The sequence below is a fragment of the Myotis nattereri genome (assembly GCF_964212035.1).
Source record: "Myotis nattereri genome assembly, chromosome: 13".
In the NCBI taxonomy this organism is placed as follows: Eukaryota; Metazoa; Chordata; class Mammalia; order Chiroptera; family Vespertilionidae; genus Myotis; species Myotis nattereri.
The window spans coordinates 19114449-19141568 of NC_138088.1; the positions used below are offsets into that span (position 1 = coordinate 19114449).

Sequence of the window (27120 nt, forward strand, 5' to 3'; positions counted from 1 at the left end):
CCACGCTGAAAGTCCCGAGTTCCCCCCAACTTCCGGTCAAGGGCCCTTCTCAGTGGAGTGCATGGGGCCAGTGGGTCAGCTGGCTGGAGACTCAGGGGGGCAGAAAGCATGGCCGTCAATGCTATTCTTTGGGGTCAAGTCCACTGCAGCCTGAAGTTGAGGCCATCCTCTCAGGCTGACGCGCCTTCACACGTCCCGAGTGGCGGACACGTGGGTGGGAGCAGAGGCTGTGCACTGTGCCCTTGAGTCACCCGCTGTGAAGGCTGTGAGCCCTGCTGCCGCTTTGCCCATGTGGGCTGGGAGGGGGCATGACTGGGTGTGGCAGGCTGGTCACTGGCACAGTGGTCACAACATCAGGACTTTCTGTCATCCCCTTCACAGATCAGGAAATGTGCTCAGAAAGGGCATGTGACTCACAGCCAGTGGCTGGTGGGGCTGGGAGCAAGGCTTCCTTACCCCCAGACTGTGTTCTGTGTCCTGCAACCCCTCATCCTAAGACAAGTCCAGCAGCAGCAGCCATGCTGGGGCGACCTCCACGGCAGGGGCTGGGGTGGGGGAAGAGGGAATGTGGGACCCAGAGGGCAGGGCCTGGAAGCAGCCTGAGGAGTGCTGGAAGTGGGTTTGATGTGGGCCAGGGTCAGGACCCCGGGGGCTCAGTCCAGCAGGGGGTCTGGACAGCTGCCCTAATCAGATCAGCTTAGGCCAGAGCCAGTGCCGTGGGCAAGACATACACTTGGCACAAGACTCCAGGCAGGCCACGGAGTTAGGAATAGGAACAACAGGCGTCAAGAACCAAGAAGAGAATCAGGGCTCAACCAGGGGAGCAAGAGAGCAGGGTGGGTGAGAACTTATGAGTTTGGGGAGATCAGGTTTGATTCTTGTCTGTGCCACTTAGGAGCTGAGTGACCTTGGGTAAGTTACTTAACCTCTCTGAGCCACACAGATAGGGGAAATCATGCAGGTCAAGCACCATCACGGGGTAGCATTAGGCAGGAGTCTGGGGAGCTGGTAGATAGGCTGCCCTAGGCCCTGGGTCTGTGGCTAGTCCCCGCCTTCACCTGCTGAAATTCTTTCTGGGATCCTGCCGGGGTCAAAGCTGGACGGGGAACTGGACCGACCTCAGCCAGTGGGTGGAGGGCAGTAGCGACTCTGCCATGGGCAAAACTGGCACTAACAATGCTGCCACCAAGGAAGGGATGATGGTAAAATGGATTCTAGAGGCTTTCACTCAGAAATACCACAGGGATGAGATAAGCACTGGGCGTTCAATTCAGGCCCACTGCGATAACGCCGCTCTTCTACGTGGAGTTCTCCGTAAAAGCATTACATGGCCTCAGAAGCCGGGGCCCCGCGGTGACCTCCTGCATCACGTCCCAGCTGATGAGGAGGCCCCGAATCTCCTCTGGGGAGCAACAGGTTGAAGTCAGCAAAATGAAGTGTCTTTGCAAATCAAACCCACCCCTGGTTCAAGTCCCTTCACATGCCCATGCACATAGGAACAAGCATTTTCTTAGAAGCACCTGTCACCCACTAGGTCAGTGGTTCTCAACCTTGGCTGCACATTAGAATCACCTGGGAATCTTTTTAAAATCCTGATTTCTGGGCCTCATCCTCTGGAAATTCTGTTTCTTTGTTATGAGGTGGGGCCACAACATTAGTAACAAAGAAACAGAATTTCCTGAGGATGAGGCCCAGAAATCAGGATTTAAAAAAGATTCCCAGGTGATTCTAATGAGCAGGCAAGGTTGAGAACCACTGCATAAGTTGAAGTCAACTAATTAGGCTGCCTCTGGCTTCCTTTGCTGAATCAAAGAAGGAAAGTGAAAATGTGTATGGCCTGGAAATTTACAAGGGCATGGACTAAACACTGCCACTCGGATTAAATCCAAGAACCAACAGACAAAGGCAACTTCCCCGAGATTCCCACCCAGCCCACCCTCTCGCTGCAAAGTCCCCTTCTCTTTAGCAAGTTTTGTTCACTCCCAAGAACACGTGAGCTACTTCCCCAAGCTAGTTCCACGGGACTCGAGACCCACAGCAGCCAAGCCCCGTGAGCGGCTATGACAGTGAGGCTGGGGGGTGGGGGGGTGGGGGTGGGTGGGGGGGGGGACACAACTCCACCGCCTGCCCTCTGCCTGGAGATACATCTTTACTTTCTTTCCTCCCTCCCTGGGAAGGAAGGATCCTTTGTGAAGGCCCACTAAAGTGATCAACAAAGAACAGTGGGCAAGGAAGCCTGAGAATCACCCCCCCCCCAACTCAGAACAGCCCTGCTCCCCAGGGGGGCTGGCACTGCTATTGTCCGGTCCCTCAGTTCCCCCAGCGCTGCATCATCGCGCTGGCCACCTCCTCCCCTGCACTCCATGCTCATTTCAAATCATTTCATTAACCAGGACATCTCTACTTCTGGAAGCTATTCCCCTTTAACGGAGCATGTGAGACCCCCACTCCTCCTCCTTAGCTCCGGGGCGGTCCCTGCGTCTGAGCTCAGAGACTGCTGTTTTACTGGAAAGCAGACAGGCTGCCCATTCGTAAAACGCCTGAGGTTGACACGAGTCACCAGCCAGACGGATGCCCCAAGTGCTCAGCCGCACTCACGTTGGTGAAAAAACCCGGGGGGAGGTTTCAGGCTCCTGCAAGGGGAGGAGAGGGGGAAGGATTTATTTTAAAATGCACTTAATACATTTTTTAAGGTATGAAGTTTCAAGAAACCTTTCAAGGGTGTCCTCCTTAATTCTCTGGCCCTAGAAGAGGGAGTGCGTTCCCTGAGACGCAGGGAACGCAAGCTGCTGCCACTGGGCGTATTACCAACCGCAGCCCAGTTTAATCAGTTGTCTGCAGCAGCGGTCGCCAACCGGTGGTCCGCGGACACTGGTGGTCCGTGAGGTCCGAAAGGTTGGTGACCGCTGGTCTGCAGGACAGCACAGAGCCAGCGCTCAGAGGAATGGGCTGATTTGTGGCTCGAGGGTTGCCACTTCTTAGGGGCAAGCTCTCTGTTCTTGAGGTAGGACTCTTGAGAAAGAACTTCTGGTTTGATCTAGTTAGCAAGTTTTGTTCACTCCCAAGAACACGTGAGCTACTTCCCCAAGCTAGTTCCACGAGACTCGAGACCCACAGCAGCCAAGCCTCTCTCTGATTCCCAAGCCAGCCTGCTGCCCAAGGAACAGCCCTGCAGAAGCCTTCAAGGAACCTGAAAACAAGAGAAACAACCGCTCATGTCAGGCGATGCAAATGTGGAGGGGGCTGCAGAATACGAGGGTCACCTTTTGAAAAAACAGCTTCAAAATACACCGCTGCCTGGGACAAAGCAACGTTCTGTTGACGGAAGCTTCAGAGCTCTACTGATGTTAGTAACAAACCAACCTGAAAGTGGAGGGGCTAGCGGCCCCACTCCGGACGCGGCCCTGAGCTGGATGCCTTCTGCCTGTCCGCCCACTCTCCATCATCTGCACCTGCTCCTTGGCTGTGGTACAGGCCACAGGGACTGGGCAGAGAGCAAAGGAGGTGGGAGGGAGGGAGGGAGGGAGGGAGGGAGGGAGGAAGGAAATTTACCTCTTGTAGGTCACAGCAGGTTAGATGTGCCCCTGCCAGCCCTATACCCACTCTTCAAATACCCTCAAATTACCCATTTTGAGTGTGTTCTTTCCTGCCAAGACCCTAACACAGGCATTTCATTAAATACCCAGGTATTTATTATGCCCTTGAACCAATGACCATGTTGTAAACATCAATGTCAAAAGACCCAGCCCTGCCCCAGGCCACAGACCACTTTAAAGAGCCCTGTTTGAAAATGTAGGCCTGACCTGCTTGGTCTCCAGTCTTGGGAAGCTTTCTGGAGCCCAGGTTTAAGGAATGAAGGGCTCCGCAAGGCCTCTTTGGGTGTCCCAGTCTGGTAGGTGGGTGCTCTCTCACCCCCAGAAAGCAGGGTCTGCACAGGCTTGGGTCTTGTACCTAAAGACTGGCCATCCCATGGGGACTTCTTTTCCAGCGGGACCCCTCCGGTTAGGGGGGGCTGAGAATTCCCACACCTTGCTGTCACCCGGAAGGAGCAAGGCTGGGTGTTGGCACTTCACTGAGCCGAACACTGGCAACACGGTCCCCAGCAGGCTATACAGAGAGGCGAATGCAACCGCAGCTGGGACGGTGACGCCCACGCTGCCTGTGGCTGTGTCTTATTCAGATGTCTTTTGGTCTTCAAGTCTCAGGAGCGTTCTGTTAAGGTGTCTGGAATGTTTCTGCCTGGCATGGAGGCAGCAAGTGCCACCAGCTCCCCGGGGACAGATGAGGCCCAGTGTGCTCTGCTGTCCACACTGAGCCCACCTCCAGCCCTCCAGGCGGGTCCTGCCATCTCTACGAGCTCCCAAGCCTGGCTCAGCACCGACCCTCTTGCCACCGCTCCCTCCTAGATGAGGTGCACAAGCAGGGCCGAGCAGGCAGAGCCGAGCACCAAACCCAAGTACATGTAGAAGGACATCACCACCCCTGTGGCCTCAGCCAGTTCCCTGGACACGATCTTCGGCCCATAGATGAGGGCCAGCGTGCTGAGGTAGCCATTGCTGAGCCCCAACAGGGAGCTGAACAGCATTGGGTAGATGTCGGACGGGAAGACCACCGTCTGCAGGTGGACACGGGGCTGGTAGTTGCAGAACACAAAGAGGGGGACGAGGCCGGTCCGGAGCAGCACCAGCCCAGGGAGCACCTTACTTCTGGGCCCTGGCACCTGGATCCAGGCTGTGATCTGCCGGCCGCACAGGTCAGAGAAGTTGAACAGGAGGAAGGCAGTGAGGGGGACGAAGAACTTGGTGGTCCACGGCGAGCCCGAGTCCTTGTCCAGAGACTCGATGTTGGTGGAGACAGCGGGGAAGATGATGCTGGTGATGAAGAGGAGGTAGATGATGCAGAAGCCCAGACCAGCTGTCTTCTTTAGGATGGGGCGCAGGGGTGGCGTCGGGGAGAAGCTGGGCCTGGGGGCCGCCAAAGGGGCAGTGGGGGAGTCCTGGCCTGGCTGCTCTTCACCAGAATACACGTGGGCGGGCCAAACAGGCCTCATGTAGTACCTGCCAGGGGAGAAGACACGTGGTCAGAGGGCCCCAGGAAGAAAACTGGGGGTTTCCAGGGACAAGGCAGGGGACTTTTGGGCCCAGCGTGCAAAGCCCAAGCCCCTGCTGGCCTGCAGCCCCAGGCTGCTCTCGGGTGAGGTGCGAGCCACAGGATGGCGGGAGGGGAGCTGCAGTGTCTGGCCTGCCTGCCCGGGTACTGCCTGAACGGCTGGCCTCCAGCAGCCCGCTGTTGTGTGATGGTGGCCATACCCGGAGATGGGACAGAGGAAACCATCTCTGACCACCATATGGCGAGCCTGGGCTCCAGTCTCAGCTCACTGGTGTTTTGGGGGAGGAGGGTGGAGATAAAATAACACTTAAAAATACACATCTTTGAAATTATAAAAGCAATACATGCTTGATGTCGTGAACCCAAATAACGCAGAAGAGAAATGACGTAGTACAACGAGACTTCTCACCTCTGGTCTCACTCCTCAGAGGTACTGATCATTCAAAATCTGGTGAATATTGTTGTTCTACATGTGCAAACACCCCACACCTCCCCAAGCCCAGTTACATTTCTTTTCTTTTTTTTAAAATATATTTTATTGATTTTTTACAGAGAGGAAGGGAGAGGGATAGAGAGTCAGAAACACTGATAAGAGAGAAACATCGATCAGCTGCCTCCTGCACACCCCCCACTGGGGATGTGCCCACAACCAAGGTACATGCCCTTGACTGGAATCGAACCTGGGACCCTTCAGTCCGCAGGCCGATGCCCTATCCACTGAGCCAAACCGGTTACGGCAGCCAGCTACATTTCTTAAGCAAAAGTAGCATCAAACGTACATATTGCAAGACTTTCTGCAGCAGTCTAATTCCTAAATATATAAAAAATACATCAAGTAACTGCCTGAATACACAATAACTGTTATGCATAAACGCATACATATAACTGTCTATGGAACATTGTGTGGCCATCTTTCACACGAGGACGCCGGGCTCTGTGTCTGTTGCATTGCTGCTTCGTGTTTCAATATATGAACATACAATTCACCTGCTCCCCTACTGATGGACAAGTAGGTTAGCGCCAGTTTTTCTCTACTGCAAACACAGGTGCGATGACTATCCCTATACATCAGTCCTTGCGCGTGTGTAAGTATTTTAGTAGGGCAGACTTCTAGGAGAGCAACTGCTGCATCAAAAGGTTTGTATCTTTAGCCCAGCTGGCGTGGCTCAGTGGTTGAGCCCCAACCTAAGAACCAGGAGGTCATGGTTTGATTCCTGGTCAGGGCACAGGCTAGGTTATGGGCTCAGTCCCTAGCTGGGAGCACGCGGGAGGCAGCCAATCAATGGTTCTCATCATTGATGTTTCTATCACTTTCTCCCTCTCCCTCCCTCTCTGAAATCAATAAAAATATTAAGACTTTGTCAAATATTGATGAACTGCTCTCCAAACAGGTAGGACTAATATAGCTCTGCTCTGTCTGACCCACCTCCTCCACCCTTTTAATCTCTCTGAGAGCACCTACTTATTGCTCTTAAAAAACTGACCACAGATTACAATCATTGTGTTCGTTACTGGTTTATCTTCTGTCTCCTGTAATAAAAGACAGCTCCCTAGGGCGAGAACTATGTTTGGCTTTTTCCAGCTAAACCTCCAGGCACAAAATATCCTTCAAAATATAATTTTTGAAAGAACTGATAAGCCTATAAAACTGCCTTTCCCGCCATATCCTCAATACTGAATATGATCAATCTTTTCCATTTCTGCTCCTCTGATCAGAGAAGAAAAGGTGTGGGTCACGTTGCCTTGCTGTGTGACCTTGTCTGGGCCACTCAACCTCTCTGGGCCTCTGATATCTGAAAACCAAGAGACATGGGCCGACTGCATTGAGATGCCTCAAACAGAAGGCTCGGTGTGGTGGCGGTGGGAGAACAGCAGCGTGGCGACAGCTGGGTTCTGATTTCAGTCCTACTCTGCCTCCCTGTGTGATCCTAAGCCAGGCCCGCCCCGCTGTGCGCCTCAGCTTCCTCCTCTGTAAAATGGGGGGCTCTGCAGCTCTGAGCTTTAGAGATCCGTGCCAGTCTCCTCATCCTAAGAGCCTATAAATAACAAGCAGGTCGGTGGGAGGATTCCTCCCCACAATCACATTTTCACGTGATGCCCAGGTGGGAGCTTTGGCCTTGAACCCCATCTCGATTTACAATCACTATTTAGGGAAAGAAATCTTACTTCTCCCTTTACTCAGTGTCAGGTCCTCACCCCAAGTCTTCTCTGAGGAAGCTCCCCACCAGGCTCCTGCGGTTGAAGCTCTTCCTCGTAAGTTCCTCCGACTCTAACCGGCTCACCTTAACCCAGCAAGGTCACCAGCCTCCCCTACTGCGCGCGGCTCAGTTCCTCCTGGGCGGGAAGCGGCAGCCCAGCCCTCCTGGCGCAGCACCTCCCCCCTTTCAAAAATATGCTTTTATTGGTTTATAGAGAGAGAGAGAGGAAGGGAGAGGGATAGAGTGATAGAAACATTGATGAGAGAGAGAAACACCATCGATCGGCTGCCTCCTGTACGCCCCACACTGGGGATTGAGCCTGCAGCCCGGGCATGTGCTCTGACCGGGAATCAAACCATGACCTCCTGGTTCATGGACTGACACTCAACCACAGAGCTACGTTGGTCAGCACCTCCCTCTTAGTTAAGATTTAGTCTGAGTTGCCCAGGAGCACAGCTCCATCCTCAGACGAGCTTCTATAAACCCCAAGGTCCTGAGCAACGTGTTCATCAGCCGAGAAATAGAAGCTTCCATGGGGCAGCATGGCCCTGGGTGCTCTGTCCTCACATGCTCAGCTGGGCGGGACTCAGCTGTCCAGGGGAATCTGCAATCCAGGGTGCAAAGCCCAAGCCCCACATCCAAACCGTCCTGTTGGCCTGAGACTTTCCTGTTTCAGCACTGCAACCCGCTCCCCCTGAGAACACCTTCGGTCCCAGCAAACAGGAAAGGCCGGCCACCCCACTGAGAACAGACCCATGCAAAGCATTCTGAAAACAGGACCCCAGCAATTTAACCATCACTGACAAGGTGCATGGGGTGCAGGGGGGACAGTGAGCCAGCCAACGCCCAGGATTCACAGGGACTTCCTCACGGACACACGTGTAATTTCTGACGACGGCCTTAAAGGAGCAGGAGGGACAGGCAGCTCATGGGTCGGCAGCCGCTGGGGGACACAGTGTCAGGCTGCTCGGGCCTCTTTTATCCTCCTGAGGCCGCTGAGGTTATAACAATCCGCAGATGGGGAAAGCAGCTTGCCCCAGTAGAACTGGGGTCCTGGGGATTAGGGAGGTGACTCTCACAGGGACAGGAGGAGTGAAAGATGAGGACAGACCCTCGAAGTCACAAGCCAGAGCTACCACATGCGCAATGGAAAGAGTGCAGCTCCGGAAGCAGCTCCGGGTTCACATCCCTGCCTGCGGCTCCCCGGGTGAGCAACCTGGGCATGGCCGTGAGAGCTGCACAGCCTCAGCTTCCTCATCTGTAAAGCGGAAAAATACAGGAGCAACTGCACACAGCCTTCATGGGTAATAAATGAAGAAAGCGTACAGTGAGTGGCTAGCTCAGTCCATCACACAAAGCAGGTCTCCTGTGGAAAGGGCAGGGCCGGACCGGACCTCGCCCAGCTCTGCTGGCTCGCACACTGGACCAAATGTCAATCACCGGGCCTCCTGCCTCAGCTTCTTCCCCGGTAAAATGGGGGAAAGAGTTCCTGCCTTTCCTACATCAAATAAGACAACGGGTAGGAAAATGGATTGAAAAAAATATGAGAAAAAGTTGAGGGGTTTTTTTGGTGTGGTTTTTGTGTTTGTTTGTTTAATCCTCACCCGAGGATATTTTTCTCATTGATTTTTAGAGCAAGTGGAAGGGAGGAGAGAGACAGAGAGAAAGAGAGAAACATTGATTGGTTGCCTCCTGCACATGCCCCAACCAGGGCCAGAGATGGAGTCTGCAACACAGGTACATGCTCTTGACAGGAATGGAATCCAGGACCCTTCAGTCTGAGGGCTGGCGCTCTAACCATTGATCCCAGCTGGCTAGGGTAAAGTCGAGTTGTTTGTAAAGAATGACAGGAAGCAAGAAAGAAAAAGAAAAAAGACAAAGCAAAGGAGAGACTCAAGCAAGAAGAGTGGTCCTGCAGGGTGGAGAGAGGCCTCGAGAGACAGTGGGTAAAAATCCAGGTTTGGAGTGGGGTTTGAATCTGATCTGCTGCCAGCAGGCTGTGCAACTCAGGCAAGTAAGTCAGGCTTTCTGTGCCAGGTTCTCTCACATGTGAATGGTAACAATCAGGGTAAATGGTAGTGCTGCATCCTGCGGGGAGCAAGTATGTGAGCATTAAATGAGAGATGAGTCACTGGGCTATGCTGAGCACAACACAGGGGCAGCGGAGGTGCTCCTGAATGGAGCTATTACGCATCATCCTCATTCCTCATTCCTCAGTCCCACTTCCACCGCCTGCCCTCTCTGTCCGAAAACTTGCTGATCTCTCATCCACTGGCCAGACGATTTATTGAGCAACTACTATGAGCACAGCACAGTTCAAGGCATCAGGACACAGCAGTGAGCAAAATCTACACAATTCTGCTCCAGGAGCTCCCACTCCAGCAGGGGGATGGGCAGTAAACAAGGAAACAAACATGCCACCTACTTATATGAAAGAACATCAGTGAATATAAAAGATAGAACCACATAAAAGAGTGAACTGAGAGCGCGCAAGGCGGGGCCTCACCTGGCGTACTCCAGCCGGGGCAGCAGCAGGTAGAGCCCGATGCAGAGCCCTAGGAAGACGTCCGCGGTCAGAAAGAAGGCCAGGGTGCTGTCCGTCACATCATTGGACAATGCCAGGTCCACCAGGGAGGCCACGGCACTGATGGTGCCGCCCATGGCTCCTCCTGCAGGGAGCACAGGACGTCAGGGAAAAGGTCAGGGATGGGTCCATCTTCCCTGCATCTCAGGCTGCCTCCTCTTTGCTCAAGTTTAAAAGAATCAAAATAGTTTCTCCCCGCTGAGGACAATGCTGCAGTTCTGTGTCCTGGCTCCTTGGCGACACTAGGGGCTCTGCAGCCGCGAGCTCTCCGGCTCTAAGAGGACAGCGTTTTCGTGTCCCTGCCCCAGGCTCTCTGATGGGCTTGGAAGAGGCTTCTGTCTGAGGCGGGCAAATGGCCTCCAAGATTTTGCCTGTTTTCTAGTTTCCCCTCTGTCCCTTGACCCTCCATCTCTCTCTCTCTCTCTCTCTCTCTCTCTCTCTCTCTCTCTCTCTCTCTCTCTCTCGTTTTAATTTTAGAGGACCTTTACTAAATGTGGGAACAGGGAAACAAGAAAGGGCTGGGGAGATGGGTCCAGGCTGGGCTGCTTGGCTCACTAAGAAGTCAGAGAAGAGGGGCCTTGGGGGCAGGTTCAGGGGGTTTGTCTGGGGTGAACTGCCGCTGCCCATTGCTGCCCTGGTTGCAAGCCTCGTGGGGTCTCTTAGAGTTTAGGAGATGCACGCTGTGGGGGACAAAGGGGGGGCGGCTCGGGCATGCTCCTTGGAAGGAGAACACACCCCGCCATCTCTCTTTATTGCCCTCCCAGTGGGGTCAGAAATTCTAGATGAGGGGCGTGACACCTCAGAGAACTAATTCCTCTTCCGCTCAAACCACCCACCACCCACACTGGGGAGAGGCTCGGGGGGTGTCCAGCACAGCTCTCCTGCTGCCTGGGAGCCAGGCTCTCTGACCTGGGCAGCCCTCACCCATCACCATGCCCTGGTGCCGCCCACCTGGACTCAGGAACTTACCTGGCACCCCAAGGCAGCTTTGGCACCATGCACATGTGAACACATGGATGCATGCATACATACATATTCACACACATACCCTATCACATACACAAACACACACTCACACTACACACACATACGCTACCACATAATGCTTGTACTCTATCACATATCAGTACACACACATATCCACACACCTACACTATCTTACACGCTCACACACAACACACATACACTATCACATACATGCTCAAACACTCTATCCCATGCACACACATATACTCACACACAGACATAGTAACCCACAGTCATATATATACTCGCACACATATCCTCACACTCTTACACACGTACACACGCACTCGCATGCAACTGCTCCACCACATGGAATGTTCTCTCTTGCCAAGGGCTTTGACCTGTGACGCATGTGACCATGTGGCACCTTTCACTGCTACTAGCAGGGAAGGCTGCAACACCTGGTGGACCCAGAGGTCCAGGACCCAAACAGATGTACGCCTGACCCTTGACTGCCATGTGCATTGGGACCCGGGTGCTGACATGACATCCTGGAGCCACAGTCTGCTCATCTGTACAATGGGGATAGCAGCCCCTCCTTCCATGGCTGCTCTGAGGACTGAGTGACATGAGGTTGGAAAGGGCCCCGCACAAGGTAGACTTTAAACAAACGCCAGTCCCCTCTTTGCCATGATCATACAGTTATTTGGGGGAGAAGGAATGTGTCTTTCTTTTCTGTCGAACCCTCCAACTTTTACTGACCCAGAATCAGCAGTTATATGTGTTACACATGTGAGCAGATCATTTACTCCTCTCTGCCTCTGTTGATGTGCCTGGAAAATGGGGCTAATGCTTGCCCTGTCATCACATGAGGCTGTAGTGGGGGGAATGGGACACAGAACAGAGAAAGCACTGAACACAGACACAACCCTCGGTCCCAGTACAGTCAGTGCCTAGTGGCTACGTTGGACCGACTGGCTGAATGAGTGAACTTTTTTTAAAATATTTTTTTTTTATTGATTTCAGAGAGGAAAGAGAGGGAGAGATAGAAACAGCAATGATGGGAGAGAATCATTGATTGGCTGCCTCCTGCACATCCCTTACTGGGGATCGAGCCGCAACCCAGGCATATGCCCTTGACTGGAATCGAACCCATGACCCTTCGGTCTGCAGGCCGACGTTCTAGCCCCTGAGCCAAACCCGCTAGGGCTGAATAAGTGAATTTTGATTCTCAAGGAAGCAAGAAGCGGCTGACTGCAGACAGCAAACAGCACACTCTGCGTGTAGGATGGAGTGCTTTGCCACTGTATTAGGCAGCTCTGACCGGGCACCACTTATCTGCCCGGCATTGCACAGAGCAGAATTGGGAGCGGGGCAGTTCTGGCCCTTGTCCACCATAATGCCCATCATCACTGCCTCACCCACACTCCACCGACACCTCTGTGACTCTGCACGGAACGACCCACGGCACTGACGGATGACCCCAACCTTGTCAGCATGAGCTCGATTAGTCACAGGCTGGGATTCAAAGGAAGGCAAAGAAATAACAGCTAGCACAGTGATTAAGAGCACAGACTCGAGAACCAGAACATCTGAGTCCAAACCTGGCTCTCCCACTCTGGCTGTGTGAGCATCAGCAAGTCACTTAACCTCTCTGTGCCCCCCATTTCCTCATCTTTAAAACTGGGGATGTTAATAAACCCCACCTTTTAGGGTGGTTATAAGGATTAAAAGTATTATTACATAAAAGTGCTCAGAAGAGCACCTGGCACAGAGAAGTACTATATAAATCCCCTCAGATTCTCAATTAGGTGTTTGGCTATTTCTGTCCTTCCTACATCAAAGCAGCTACAACAGAGTAAACCCTTTGCCAAGAGGCTGCCAACTTCTGAGAAGCTGTAATCCCCACCTGGGCGTTTTGTGAGAACTGGGGTTGAACTCAGTAAGACATTCCCCGGCTGCCCCGAGGAGCAGATCTAACATCGCTGCCTATTGATTTTCCTCCCTCCCTCCCCAAGTCGCAGAAAATTTACAATATTATCATCAACAACAACCCAGGCCTCGGGGAGCTCATCCTTCATGACTCCCTCCTTTTATCTCATCAGTTATGGAAATACATGCAAATGAGGGATTGAAAAAAAACCAGTATAGAACGGATGGATTGTTCTTCAGATGCCTACATGCACAGAATTCACAGATGGGCTCCTCCTGACGAAAAACCGGGGCTGGCGAGGTGGCACTGGGGCCTCCGGGAAAGTGGACCCTGGGGACTTTCCAGCGTGATGGGTGCCCACGGGGGCTGCGCACAGTGATGACAAAGGCTCAGGGCCCGGGGTAACGAATACAGAAGTGTGAGTACTGGGTTTCAACACTTTTTCAGAACTGGACTTTCTGAAAAGTTCAGGGAGCATCCATTCCCTCCTCTAGATTCGTGGGTGGCCAGACGAACCCGAAGGGCTCTTGCCAACATTAACGGTGTGTTTGGTCACTGGCCCCTGAGAGGTAACGAGCATGGTTGACGCTTTATTAATAATACATCTTCCAGCAGACGGAGGGAGCTGAGGGAAGGACAGTTCTCTCTCAGACGGGGATGACAGAAGGGATTGGATCAGCATCAGTGGCCATTCCTCCAGCCTAGGCATGCCCTTCTGGGAGCACTGCTCGGATACATTGATTGCACTCCAGAAACTCAACAATGGGTCCATTCTTATTTTATTTTAGGCCCAAGGGCACAGACTCAAGAACCAGAACATCTGAGTTCAATCATGTATCAGAAATAGCAATTAGATTTGAGGCCACATCTAACTCTGATCCCTGGACAGTAGCCGCCTCCAGGGCTGTGTTGAGAAGGATTTACAGCAAGCATGTCAAACTCGCGGCCTGCGGGCCACCTGCCTCATTTATTTGGCCCATGTTTGCCTTTGAGTTTGACATGCTTGATTTAGAGGCTCAGGAGGAACAATCCAGATCTATTAGTGATGTCTGGTACTGGCGTGGGAGTGGGAAGGGGACCTACCCTTGCTGAGGTATTTGTCATCCCTGCCACATACGACCTGGCATATTCACTGTGGGCACACAGTGGGTTCTTTGTGAAATTCTTCTCAAGTGGGCAAATGCTCACAGCACTACCCCACGTGACGGGGTGTGTGGAGATACCCAACAGAGCGGCTGTGCCCCCAGTCTTGCTTTACGGGGTGGTGGTCTCCCCACCTGACCCAACTCCTTTTAATCTTGTTGGGACATCTCGGTAAGAGAACGGAACTGCTGAGGGCGAAATACCAGGCTTAGGGTCAGCATCAAAATGTCAGCTAAAGCACTTGGCCCACAGCCCGCATCAGCCTCCCCCCCAGCCCCCCCCCCCCCCCCACCACCAAATCCTTACAATGCCAAAGTCCAGGGCACAGAGTTTATTTACTAGGCTGTCAGCTCCTGAGCGGCTGAGTCTTGTTCATCTTTGCATCCCCAACAGATAGCAGGTCTTCTATACAATCAGAAAGGAGGAAATGACAGGTAGAGGGGAGGAAAAGGAGAAAAGAAGGGGGAAAGGTAAGGGAATGGAAAAATAAAGAGAAGGGAGGAGACAAGAGAAGGGAGAGGGGAGAAGGAGGAAGGGAAGAAAGGAATGCCGTTTCAGGGAATGCAGTTGGGAGGCAGACTGGCTGCAGCCCTGCCCTCCCTTCCACCTGCCTCTGCCGATGTAATTTTCTTACGCGCCCACTGAGACAGTGTGCAGACCGGCTTATGGTTCTGGTGGAAGTGACCCTAAATGACGAAATCATAAAAGAAAATAACATTCTGCCTGGGTCTCCTGGGATGCCTGTTCTTGTGGCCCAGAGCCTGCCACGGGGAAGCCCAGCAGCCACGGCAGGGCCTGGGTGGAGAGGAAACCTGGCCCCACCCCCAGCTCTGGCTGAACTTCCAGCCAACGGCCAGCACCAATGTGCCAGCCAGGTGAGCATGCCATTTGCAGGTTTCTGAGCAAAACAAAACACAATAATAGGTCATGGAAACGCACCTAACACTCACTTCCTTTTCTCAAAGGGCGGCCATGTGCTCCCCTCTGGCTCCTTCATGTGTCACCGGCGGGACTAACCTGGCCGGCTGTCTGGACCCCAGCTCTCACCTGATATCAGCGCCTGGGAATTCCTCATAGGGAAGGAGCCCGTCATGCCGAAGACGCTGCTATTGAAGACGGTGGAGGTGCCACTGAGGATGGCCATGCAGGCGATGGTGACAGCAAAGAAGCTGTGGGTCCAGGAGGAGGTGTCCACCTTCACCAGCACGGTCATGACCACGAAGATGGCCAGCATGACAGACAGCGAGGCCAGCACACGGACATGAACCGGAACTCTAGGGTGAAGATGCAGAAGTGGTTAGAGACCCCCTCGGGCTCCAGGCCAGGCCGGGGGTGGGGGACATTCTTAAGGGAAGCAGGGGAGCTCAGGGACTGGGACTGTCCATCTGCAGTGAGGAGGCCTGGGTCTGAATCCTGCCCTTCCCAGAGCACTCGCTGTGTGGCCTTGGATAAGTGACTCAACTGCTCTGGCTTCAGCTTCTGCGTCTGTACCACAGGGAGGGGGCTGAGTCTACCTGCAGGAGTGGCTGTGCGGACCTCTACAGGGGTGTGTGCAGAGTGCAGCGGGCAGCGTCCGGCTCAGAGCAAATGCTCGGCGAACGCTGCTTCTCTCTGTCTTGCTGCGAGGTTCAGGACAGAGCATGAGGGCGCCTGGGGCGAGCCCCCTGCTCCTCCTGCCACAGGGCGGAGCTCCTGCTGACTTGCTCTAGTGTTTGACAGAGGAGCAGGCGGGGAGGAAAGAGAAAGAAGGAACACGTCATCCCTATCGTGGTCACAGCAAACACTGGGCACTTAATTTGTGTAGGTCCGCCACTAAGCGTTTTCTATGCGCTAACGCTGACTTCACCCACCAGCTCCACAGGCATTCCTACCTATCCCACAGGCACAGAGGAGGACACTGAGGTCAGAGAAGCTGAGGAACCTGCTCAAGGTCATTTGGCTTGAACCCAGGTCTGGCTGCAGTCTGGTCTCAGAATAGACACTCCAGTGCCTCCCCTGGAATAAAGGAAGCACGGGTGGTCCAGACAAGCGGCCAGGGCAGGGTTCGCCTGGGATGGTCTCCATTGTGGGCAGCAGCTGAAGCCAAGCTGTGCAGCTCAGGGCCAGGCCCCTGCCCCACCTCCCACCCCGAATGTAAGCCCTACACTCCTCCCACCCCCCACCCTGCCCAGGCACTGCCCTTCAGGGAGGAGAGGGAAGGCTGACTCTCAGAGAAACTGCACATTCTTATTCCAGGGAGAGAGAACATCATCTAAAGAGGCTGCTTCAAAAAAAAATAATAATAAAGAGGCTGTTTAAATCATCAGATTAGACTAAGCTTTAAATCGGATTGGAAGTTAAGTTAATTTTCCTGCTAACCAGTGGGTGAGGGCTGGGAGAAACGCCAGATTAGTTATACACAATTTCTTTTTTTGACTAAAAAAAAAAAAAGATTTGAAAGGTAGAAAAATATATACGTACATAAATAGGTGTGAAATGATGAACATGAAAAGCAAGAAAAAAATGTTCTAGTGCTTTTGTGGCCCCAGGCTAATCTGTTCCCTTCTGATGCGGCTGACGGAGCCGGTGCTGCCTCTGTTTCCCGGGGCAGCAGGAAGCCCAAGAAGTGAAGGGGTGGTCCAGAGCCGTGTGAAGGCTGTGGGGAGCTGGGACTAGAACCCGGGTCTGCGGAGCCCCAGCGCGGCAGAGCCCGGAGGCAGACCTTACTGGAACTTCCCAGGTGAAGAATGAGAACATCTTTCTTGTGTCTCTTGTGTCATCTGTACCACAGGGAGGGGACTGAGTCTACCTGCAGGAGAGGCTGTGCGGACCTAAGGGTGCCAACTAACACAAAGAGGCAGGCAATCAGGGCCTCCAGCTGGGAGCACATGCTCAGGGAGCCCGCCCTCCTACTAGGAAGCAGGCTGCAAGTGACAGGTGATTAACACCTGCTAAGAGCAAACTTCAACCAGTGCCCAGGAAGGGGGTGGATAAACACCCCAGCTCCCTCCCACGGGGTGTGTGCTTTCCAGGAGCCGAGAGCTTCCCTGGCAGGTCAGGCGTGGCATACCCCATGGGCATTCTCTATTGCCTGCCTTTCCTTCCTCTGCCTTCCCCACTTTCCTACCGCCACCTCCCAAATACACTACTTCTAAATAAAATCCTTGTTCCGGGGTCTATTTCTGGGGAGCCCCACACTAAGACTCATCTTCCTGGGGTTCGCAGGGGTCTAGGCCTGGGCAGGAGCTGGTGGGCAGCCAGGTGGAGCACCTGAACCCCCGGGGCCCTGAGCATCTGTGTAAGTGCACACAGGTGCCCTGGAGGCTGGTGGGCAGGCCTTCCCTCTGATGCTTGGGGTGATCCTACACACTCAACGCTGCCACACAGTGCCGCGCCCTCCCCCAGCAGCTGGAGCTGCCCCGTTCACCCCCAAAAGAAGAGCCAGCAGGGACTCCTCAGAGACTGGAGTCATGGCCAGCTCTGCCACTGACTCACTGCCAGTCCCTTCCAGCTGATGATTCTAAATCTGGAGACACCCAGTGGAGAGAGGCTGGGGACAAATGCCCAAAGGTGCTAACAGTTCCTTGGGGCAAAAAGAAGGAACAGGCCAGACCAGGAGGTACGGAGCTACACAGAACAGGGCCTGTGTAAGCTGTTATCCTGAGGGCTGGCACGGGGCCTGGCAGGCGCCCGGCAAACATCAGCTGGATACACGCGTGGACAAGCAGGGGTACCAGCAGTGCAGGGGCGGCTTTCACACTGGGCCTGAGCCTCCCAGTCACTCTGCCTCCTGACCCCTCAGCGTGGCAGGGAGACAGCTGTGAACATCTGCAGTGTTTCCAGCGGCTTTGGGATAGCTTCTGCCTCTACCCACCTCCTCACAGGCCCTGCAGGACAGTCCACCTCGGGAGCTCTGGGGCCTCGCAGGAGCTCCTGTGCCTGTCACCACCCCGTACGTAGCTACTTGAACAGGATGGAAGCTTTGGAGAGAGCCGGGGACTTCTCACCCAGCACCCACAGGGTGGGGAGGGGAGGGAAGAGTCAAGGATGAGGAGGTAAATGCCACCTGCATTAAAAAGCAACGCAAGCCACCTTTGCCTCCACCTCCCCATAAGGCCCCTCACCTGCACGGGTCTCCTCTGGCCTGCTCATTACTGGCTGCATAACCCCTTCTCCTCCGTGGGCCCCAGGCGCTCGGACCTGGCCCGGGGCTATTCTCAATGCTCATAAAGCTTTATGATACATGCTAGTGCAGCCTGCCCCACATACACTAATGGGGCACGCTGGCTCCACTCTCTGAAAGTGGTCCAGGGGATGGTGATGCTGTTGGGATTTTAGGGGAAGTCTTGACAAGTGTTGCCCCGGTGTGGGTGTTCTGCGCTGGGACAGGGGAAGGCCAAGATTGCTCCAGCACCTGGACCCGGGGCAGGTCACACGGCCCTGAGACATGGAGAGGGTTGCCAGCCGTCCCAGGCTGGCTGCCAGCTCCGCCACCCGCTTGCTTGTGAGGCTCGGGACCCCAGGGGACTGATTTCTTCACAAATCTCCCACATGTAAATCCTCCTCATAAGTATTTATGATGCTGCGGATTGAGCATAATAAAACGCTTGGCGATTATGGATGAGCCAGTCAGAGAAAGCCAGGGTTCTCCAGGAGGCAAGAAAACGAGACATTTCATTCTCGCACATTAAACAAGAAACAGCTCAGCCTCAAACCACCTTCCGGGGTGGCTTGGAGCACTCCCCACATTGCCCTCACCCCTCTCCCGTGGCCAGCGGAGGGCAAGGCCAGGCCTGGGCAGGCTGGACCTCTGGAGGAAGCCTGAAGTGCTCAGCCCTCAGGGCCAGCTCTCTGCCCAACCGGCAGCCCCGGGTCCCCAATGCAGCCCCGGGTCCCCATTGCAGCTCAGAGTCCCCACTGCAGCTCAGAGTCCCCACTACAGCCCCGGGTCCCGACTGCAGCCCCGGGTCCCCACTGCAGCCCAGGGCCCCCACTGCAGCCCCGGGTCCCCACTGCAGGCAGACCCAAGCCTTCCGAAGCACCTCCCTCCTTCCAGCAGCTGGAAGCCAGGGCTGGACAAGCCCTCAGGTGAAGGGTCTGAGGTGTGGCTCTGGCTGCAGGGAGGGGCCGGAAAACCTGGGGAACTAGGAGGTCGGGGGCCCGAGGTTCCAGGCACAGATGTGGGGGAGAAGGATTCCAGTTCCAATGTTGGCTGCACCCTCTTATCAGCCATGTGACCACCTGTAAAACAAGGCAGTAAGTTTCCTGTTCTAGGCTGTGGAAAGGATCAAAGGAGGAAGCACGTGTTCAGAAGTGCTCAATGCTCTTCCTAGCCCAGTGATGGCAAACCTTTTGAGCTCGGCGTGTCAGCATTTTGAAAAACCCTAACTTAACTCTGGGGCCGTGTCACATATAGAAATTTTTTGATATTTGCAACCATAGTAAAACAAAGACTTATATTTTTGATATTTATTTTATATACTTAAATGCCATTTAACAAAGAAAAATCAACCAAAAAAATGAGTTCGCATGTCACCTCTGACACACGTGTCATAGGTTCGCCATCACTGTCCTAGAAAGTATTCTACTCTCCCAGGGCCCTAGGAGGGCCTTCCCTGCCACTGCTGACCCAGCCCCAGGATGGCTCCTGACCTGGACTTCATAACCGCTAGGTAACTCAGTCATGTCACAGCCGCCCTTCTGGGTTGCTGTGCAGCCTAAGTGATACAACAGGGGATCTGCAGGCATCACCCCTTGTTACAGCTCAGATAGAGTCTCCAGATCAGGAAGGGGTAGGAGCTCTCATTTATGTGCGCCTGGGCAAGCCCAGCTGCACAAGCGAGTGGACAGAGGATCATGAGAGAGGCCTAGAGAGGAGAGAGGGTAGTGAGGAGCCGAGGGACTCTCCCCATGGGGCTATCCCCCTCCTCTTCCATCCCCCTCCTGTCCTCATGCTCTCTTTCAAGTCACTGCCAGGGACCCAGCTGTGCCCTCCAGGGGCTGACAGTGCTGAGGGAACCCCTGGCTCTGCTCCTAGCTCCATTCCTCCACCTCCTCAGGGCTGGGGAACTGGGGGCTGCACCCTCACCTCCTAGGACACTGAAGGTAGAAGGTAGCCCCATGTGCCAGGACAAGGGCCCTGAGGCCATCTGAGCACCGTTCTCCTTCTTGCTCTTCCAGGCTGCACTTCGGTTTGAAGATGGGTGCACACTCTTCAACATTCTTTCCATTGAGAGAGGGGTCTCTGTCCCCTGGGAACCAGGGGGCTCTGTGACTGCCCTGAGCAGTCGGTGACGCAGTGACACCATGTGACTGCAGAGAGTAGGTCATGAGAACCACGTGGCTTCTGCCTTGTCTCTTGGAGCACTTGTTCTTCAGCCACAATACGAAAAGCCCTACTACCTGAGGCCAACATGGGAGAGACTACAGGGAGGGGGAGCGGAGGGGAGGGAAGGGGAGCAGAGGGGAGGGGACAGGAGTGGAGGAGAGGAGCCCCCAAGGAGGCCAGCTCCAATCCCAGCTGTCTGCAACCACATGAGACACCAAGTCAGAGCTGCCAACCGAGCCCACTGATTCCCAGGATCATGAGATACTAATTATGGTTACTGTTGTAAGCCACTACGCTCTGGGATAATTTTTACACAGCAGGTCATTGGAACAGCCCCAGAGCGTAACGTTTGGAAAGACTGGCCAGTGCAGGCTTAGACACAGGAGGCACATGTGCTGCCCCCTCTATTCTGTACTCAGGCAGACATCACTAATCCATCCCAGCACCCTCCCCAAGGCCAAACGTGCCTTAGATTCCTGTTCAACCAGAAATCCAGGCAATCACTACAAATTGAACAAAGTTAGGCAAAACGGGTTTGCCATTAGAGATTTAAGGTTTCAGTAGGTTGTGCCCCAATTCAGGTTTCTGAAACATGACGTAGCCACTGTTGTCACCTGGCGGTAGCTCGGGGAATAGGCAGGCACAGTAGCTGCGGCTGTTGGCCTTGTAAACCTTGACTGAGGATGGATGGCAACAGCCACCCACCCAGCGGGGTCTACAGGCCATGCTATTGGCCTGGCTGTCTCCTAAGCCATTCCTTCTTCCATGGCGCGTCCAGATGGCGGCTCTCTCCCAGCCCCTCACTAAACACAGGTTGTGAGTAGCTGGCACACGCGCTGGTGTCACCAGCTTAGCGCCGAGCAGTTAGGTGAGCCAGTCCCCACAGCCAGAGCCAGACGCATGGGATGCCAGGCTCTTCTCTTCAACCTGCTCTCAGAAAAGCTTGGAAGCCCAGCTTCCACAAGACTTGCTTCCGGGCCCCGCCTCACCATCCAGGTGGTGTCCCTCGACTGCAAGGCCCACAGCCAGGGCAGCCATTGATAGGCCCCCTGGAGAGGAAGATGGGAGAAGACCCATGTCCCCCCGTCTCCTGCTGGCTGCTGATGCCACGTCACAGAGCGTGGCTCAGAGAGTCCGCTTCCAGGCGGGGCCTCCCACCGGCAGGGCCCCAGGTAACCGATCTGACTTCCCAATCTTCACGGAGGAGCCTGAGCTGCCTGCCTCCTACCTTGGCGGCCACCCTTTAAGCAGGCAGAAAAGCAGCAGCTATGGACAAAGGGCAGTGGAAGAGGCAGGAAGGGAAGGTCGTGGAGGTCGGGCTTGGGAGAGGGGGGAACGTGCCTACCTGTTGACAAGCAGGAAGTTCGCCACGAGGCACAGCACGGAGGGCACGGTGGAAGCGATGGAAAGGTAGCTCTCAAAGTAATTCTGTAAGCACAGAAGTGAGGAGGCCGCTGAGGTTACTCGGGAATGAGGGGAGGGGTCCCCCAGAGCAGAGAGACAGGGCTCCTGTGGGGGGCTTCTCCCTCCTGTCTTCAGAAACCTACAAGACACGGGTAAGACACTCCTGACCCATCTCCAACCCAGGATCACTCCCTGGGTCACTCCACACACAGACACCGATATGAGCCGTGCTAGGTGCTCGGGACATAAGGAAGGAGGAAGCATTGCCCCTGCCCGCAGAGTGGCCCCCAGTGGTCTGCAGGCTACACTCCCCCTAGTCTCCCCGTCCCACCTGTGGACGAGGCAAGGTGAACAGGACTCAGTGTACGTCTACAAAGAACAGATTTGCCCCATCAGCCTTCTTGGCCCACAGTCAAACTCCAGAGTTACCCACACGGACTTCGTTATGACTCAACCACATCCTTGGTTCTTGCGACCAAGTGAGGCCTCTTAAAAACATACCGGGCCCTGACCCCTGCAGAGAAACGTTGTTCTGACTCTGGATTAGCTCCGGCAATAGAGCAGCTACTAAATGTCAAAGCCATTTGGGGAAAAGGCTCCTAGACTGGCCAAACTGGGCATTTCCTGGAAGCAGCACATGGGTATTATAGACAGAGTACAGGAGCCCACAGACAATAAAGAATTCCTGAGCAGAATGTGCTGGAACCTATGGCTACAGAAGCTGTGCAGCAACCGTATGTGTTTTACAAAACTCGGAGAACTGTCCACTTATTAGGGCGGATTTTACTGTGTGAACATTATCCCTCAATATACTTATCTAAAGACACAACACTGGCCCTGGCCGGTTTGGCTCAGTGGACAGAGCGCCAGGACTGAAGGATGCTGGGTTTGACTGTGGTCAAGGGCACATGCCCAGGTTGCAGGCTCAATCCCCAGTGGGGGGCATGCAGAAGGCAATCCATCAATGATTCTCTCTCTCATCGATGTTTCTTTTTTTAAAAATATATTTTATTGATTTTTTACAGAGAGGAAGGGAGAGAGATAGTTAGAAACATCGATGAGAGAGAAACATCAATGAGCTGCCTCCTGCACACCTCCTCACTGGGGATGTGCCCGCAACCAAGGTACATGCCCCTGACTGGAACCGAACCTGGGACCCCTGAGCCCTCAGGCCGATGCTCTATCCACTGAGCCAAACCAGTTAGGGCTCTCATTGATGTTTCTATCTCTCTTTCCCTCTCCCTTTCTCTCTATCTAAAAAAACAATAAAAACATTTTTTTTAAAAGGTTGAAGATCCCTGCTAGAGAGCATAACAGGTGCTCCTGCCCATTAAGAGTGCAGTGTACCACTGGGGGTGTAAGACAGAGTGTGAAGGTTTTTTTTAACATCTCGAAACACCACAGGAAGTGACGTTAGAATTCTGTGACCTCCCCCCAGCAAACCAGAGGTAGGATCAGTGTGTTCTGAGGGAATTCCAGGTGGGGGAGTGGGAGGAGGGGGCTAAGTACTTGAGGGAATGGGAATGGCTGTGGGTTTGGGGACAGGTCCCAGAGGAGTTGGGATGTGAGTCAGACCTTGAAACAGAAGTCAGATCTCTCTTTTCTGGGCATCTTGCTGCAAAGGAGAGGCCAAGAAAGGCAGATGTCATAATGGGCTCCTCCAGTCTGAAGCACAGACGCGGCCACCGTCCTTTGTAAGCCTGCAGAGTGCTTTTGGTCATTGAAATCTGCACCCTGAATGCAAGGCCATGGCAGCCTTGCAATTAAAATGATAATCACCGCCCGCGTGGCCCATGAACCATAGCCTTAGAAATAGCCTTCCTCCTTTGAGGTGCCACCTCATTGTTCCTGCCCTGATGGGCTCAGCAGCCTGGACTGGTCCGAGGCACTCAGTCAATTACATCTTGACACAGTGGCTGGGCCTACGTGAGGCCAGGCAGGCAGGCAGGCAGGCGGGAGAAAGGGAAAAAGGCCCAGAGGAACAGCTGGCTGCAAACGGGGGCCAAGACTGCCCCGATGCCAGCCCCCAGTGAGGCGCCCGTGGTTCCGTGGCTGCTCAGTCCAAGGCAAGCCCATGCAGGACCATCACGTGGGAGGCAGAACCTGTCTTTGCCTTTTCGAGCAGAGCAGGCTCCGGTTGCCTGGTGTTTTAGGAATGGGGGCTTCTTCGGTAACTGAATGTTCTAGTACAGTGGTCGGCAAACTGCGGCTCGCAAGCCACATGCGGCTCTTTGGCCCCTTGAGTGTGGCCACGAAGTTTCAATCGCACTGTACGTGCGCGCCCACACGTGGTATTTTGTGGAAGAGCCACACTCAAGGGGCCGCAGTTTGCCGACCACTGTTCTAGTATATTGAAAAGCAGAAAACTTGGAAAGCTTAAATATTGACAAGTGAGTAAGGCTGTGTCTCCCTTCTGCTGGCTGAGCCCGTTTTTCTGCTTAACAAAGAGCAGGAGGGGGTGGAGGCATAAAGATGGGGGCAGGCAGGCAGAATGGACTGGACCCTGGGCCATCTTTCCTCTGGGACAGAGGGGGCTGCCGATGGTGATGTAGGTTGACTCAGCACATCCCATGGGGCTTTTTTCTTCAACCTAATTCCTGAATAAACGTGGTGTTTTTTTTACATATTTGCTGCCTTTGCTTGTAAATAGAATTCTAGCAAAATGAGGTGTGGTGGGCAGACTCCTCAGGTGGCCCCAGGATCCCAGCCTCCTGTGTTCACGCCCTTGTATGATCCCTTTCACTGAGTGTGGACAGGACCCGAGACTGGATTCTAACCAAGAGAAAACAGCAGTGGTGGCAGGTATACATGATGCTGTGCATGGGACTGTGTTACATGAGATGGTAGCACCATCTTGCTGAAGTCTTTTTCCTCCTTTGATGGCGCGGAGGAGACAAGTGGCTATGCTGGGGACGCCCACGTGGTAAGGACTGCAGGCGAGACCGCTGGTTGCTGAGAATGGTTTCTGGCCAACACCCAGCAAGAAACCGAAGCACTCAGCCTACAACTGCAAGGAGCTGACTCCTGCCAACAACCCAAACCAGCATGGGAACGGCCTTTTCCAGTCAAGCCTCCGCGAAGCCTTGGCCAACCCCTTGATGGCTGCCATTTGAGACCCCGAGAAGGACCCAGCTAAGCCGCAGCCAGGCGCCCGGCGTACAGATGCTGTGAGACAATAAGTGTGTGTTCTTTTAAGCCACTAGATTTACAATATTTTGTTAAGCAGCAATAGATTCCTAATTAATGAGAGTTTCAGACAGCTGAGTTCCTACTAACCAGGGTTTTTCTGAAATTGCAGCCTTCCTGTTGCAATTTAAATTCGGTTCCTTGCCCTGCCCCTGTGGCTCAGCTGGCTGACCGTCATCCCGTGCACAAAAGGTGGCGGGTTCGATTCCGGTCAGGGTACATACTCAGGTTACAGGTTAGATTCCCAGTCAGGGCATGTACAGGAGGTAACCAATCTATGTTTCTTTCTCACACATATATTGACGATGTTTTTTTCTCTCTCTCTCTAAAATTAAAATAATCAACTAAAAGCCCTAGCTGATTTGGCTCAGTGGATAGAGCGTCGGCCTGTGGACTGAAAGGTCCCAGGTGCAATTCCGGTCAAGGGTACATGCCTGGGTTGCAGGCTCGATACCCAGTGAGGGCTGTGCAGGAGGCAGCCAATCAATGATTCTCTCTCATCATCGATGTTTCTATCTCTCTCTTCCTCTCCCGTCCTCTCTGAAATTATATATATATATATATATATATATATATATATATATATATATATATATCTTTTAAAAATCAACTAAAAAAAAAGAATCTCTATTATTTTTTAAAAATTCAGTTCCTCAACAAAAACAGGGACAACTGATCATGACCTTTTATTCAACCTCCAGCCAGACAAGAAGGCCAGTCTCTCTGCCCCTTTAAGTGTAACAAAAGCTACACATGCTGACTACATCACAGCCTTTGCTCACTAAGTCTTTGGCTGAAATTAGGATCATTTATGCAAGTGGCATGCCCTGATTTCAAGAACCTGAACTGAGTTTACTACCCCCCTGGATCTGCGCACCTTGCCTGCCCCTCAGGCCTCTGCCTTGCAACTTGGTCCCATGGTGTTAAAGCCACTGCCACCGCGGCCAGCAAAGCGGGAAAACCCCTGTGTCTGCACTGCCTGGGCCCCACCGGCTCCCTGGTGGCTGGGGAGGGGCCAGTGACACTCTCTGAAAGGGGAGGGAGGCAGTCCCCTGTGGTAGACTTTGACCAGCAAGAGGCAGGCGATGGGAAAGAGACAAGAGAGACACTGCTTGCCCTTCCTCTCCTTCAACAGGCTCTTCCGAAATGTGGAGGCTCCACGCGGCATCGTTGGCGACAGCCTGGGTGTCTGAGCAACCAGCTGTGTTGGCTGAGAAGCTGTGGCCAGCCCAGCAATACCGCAGCCAGTTTGCTCTCGTCCAGGCCGGCCTCACTTCCCTCTCCCCGCACTCTTACTTCCCCACGACTGCACTCCCTGAGGCGGTGTCTGCACAGAGGCGTTCTCAGGCTCCTAAGAAACGTTCCACAGTGAGACCTACATTCAATTCTTGATTCTGCACTTTGCAGACCTGCAGCTGGCATTTCCTGCCTGTGTTCATCTCCTTTGCTTCTAGGAGTGCTGGGCCTACCTTCTCCCATCTCACTCAAGGAAAGAGAAAGACATTTGAATTCTGATTGAAGCTCATGGCAAGAAGAATGGGAAGAGTACTGCTCCCTCCAGAGCAACCCGTAACCGTCATCCCATAGGGCGACTTCAGGGAATGCGACGCTTTGGGATAATGGATGCCATCGCTCACCTCCCCTGGGCCCCACACCTGAGAACGCCCTCAAAGGCTCTGCTGTTATTTGTCCCACCAGGTGCCCTGCAACATGGTTGATGAACATGGCCTCTACCTCCAGGGGTGAACCCAAGGACCCCGAAGGCCAGCTGTGGCCTCAGAGGAGGGGAGGGCAATGGTACTGGGTTACCGCCTACGACGGCAGAGGCTGTGCTTTGCACACCACAGGGGGCCCCATTCCGTGGACTGTAAGACAGTGGAGCCCCTCAGAGCTGTGCAACATGGCAGCCCTGGGGCTGGGTTGGGTCTTGCATAATTGCAGGTGGAGGATGGTGTATGACTCAGCAGGAAGGCAGGGCTGGCAGGTGGGCGGATGCCGCAGGCAGGACCCTATGAGGTGATGAGGCCTCCTGAGCAGGCTTCCCTGCCTCAGCGAGTGGGAGACACAGAGGCTGGGATCCTCGCGGCCCTCAGTCTGGCTGGGAGGCCACTGTCCGTCCAGATCAGTATCACTTCCTGTTTTAACCCGTCCTTTGTTTACACTGAGCTGGTGCTTGGTGTATAAAATAGAAAGCGCACGGTGGCCGATGCCCTCAGGGAGCCTGTGTCATGCAATCCTAGGCCAGCTGCTCTCAACCTGTGGGTCTCGGCTCCTCTGGGGGTCGAACGAC

General features: G+C 53.9%; 1 protein-coding gene across 1 annotated transcript in view; it reads right to left on the reverse strand.

The window, feature by feature from the left end:
* Window positions 1–3672: 3672 nt before the first annotated feature.
* SLC29A3 (solute carrier family 29 member 3) overlaps window positions 3673–27120 on the reverse strand; it is a gene marked incomplete at its 5' end in the record, with an annotated part of 40095 nt that continues 16647 nt past the window's right edge. Inside the window, 4 exons of the mRNA XM_081105194.1 lie at window positions 3673–5057; window positions 9814–9997; window positions 14981–15207; window positions 21586–21668. Of these exons, the coding sequence (XP_080961320.1) occupies window positions 4403–5057; window positions 9814–9997; window positions 14981–15207; window positions 21586–21668 (1149 nt within the window). The 3' untranslated portion in view covers window positions 3673–4402. The remainder of the gene's footprint in view (window positions 5058–9813; window positions 9998–14980; window positions 15208–21585; window positions 21669–27120) is intronic.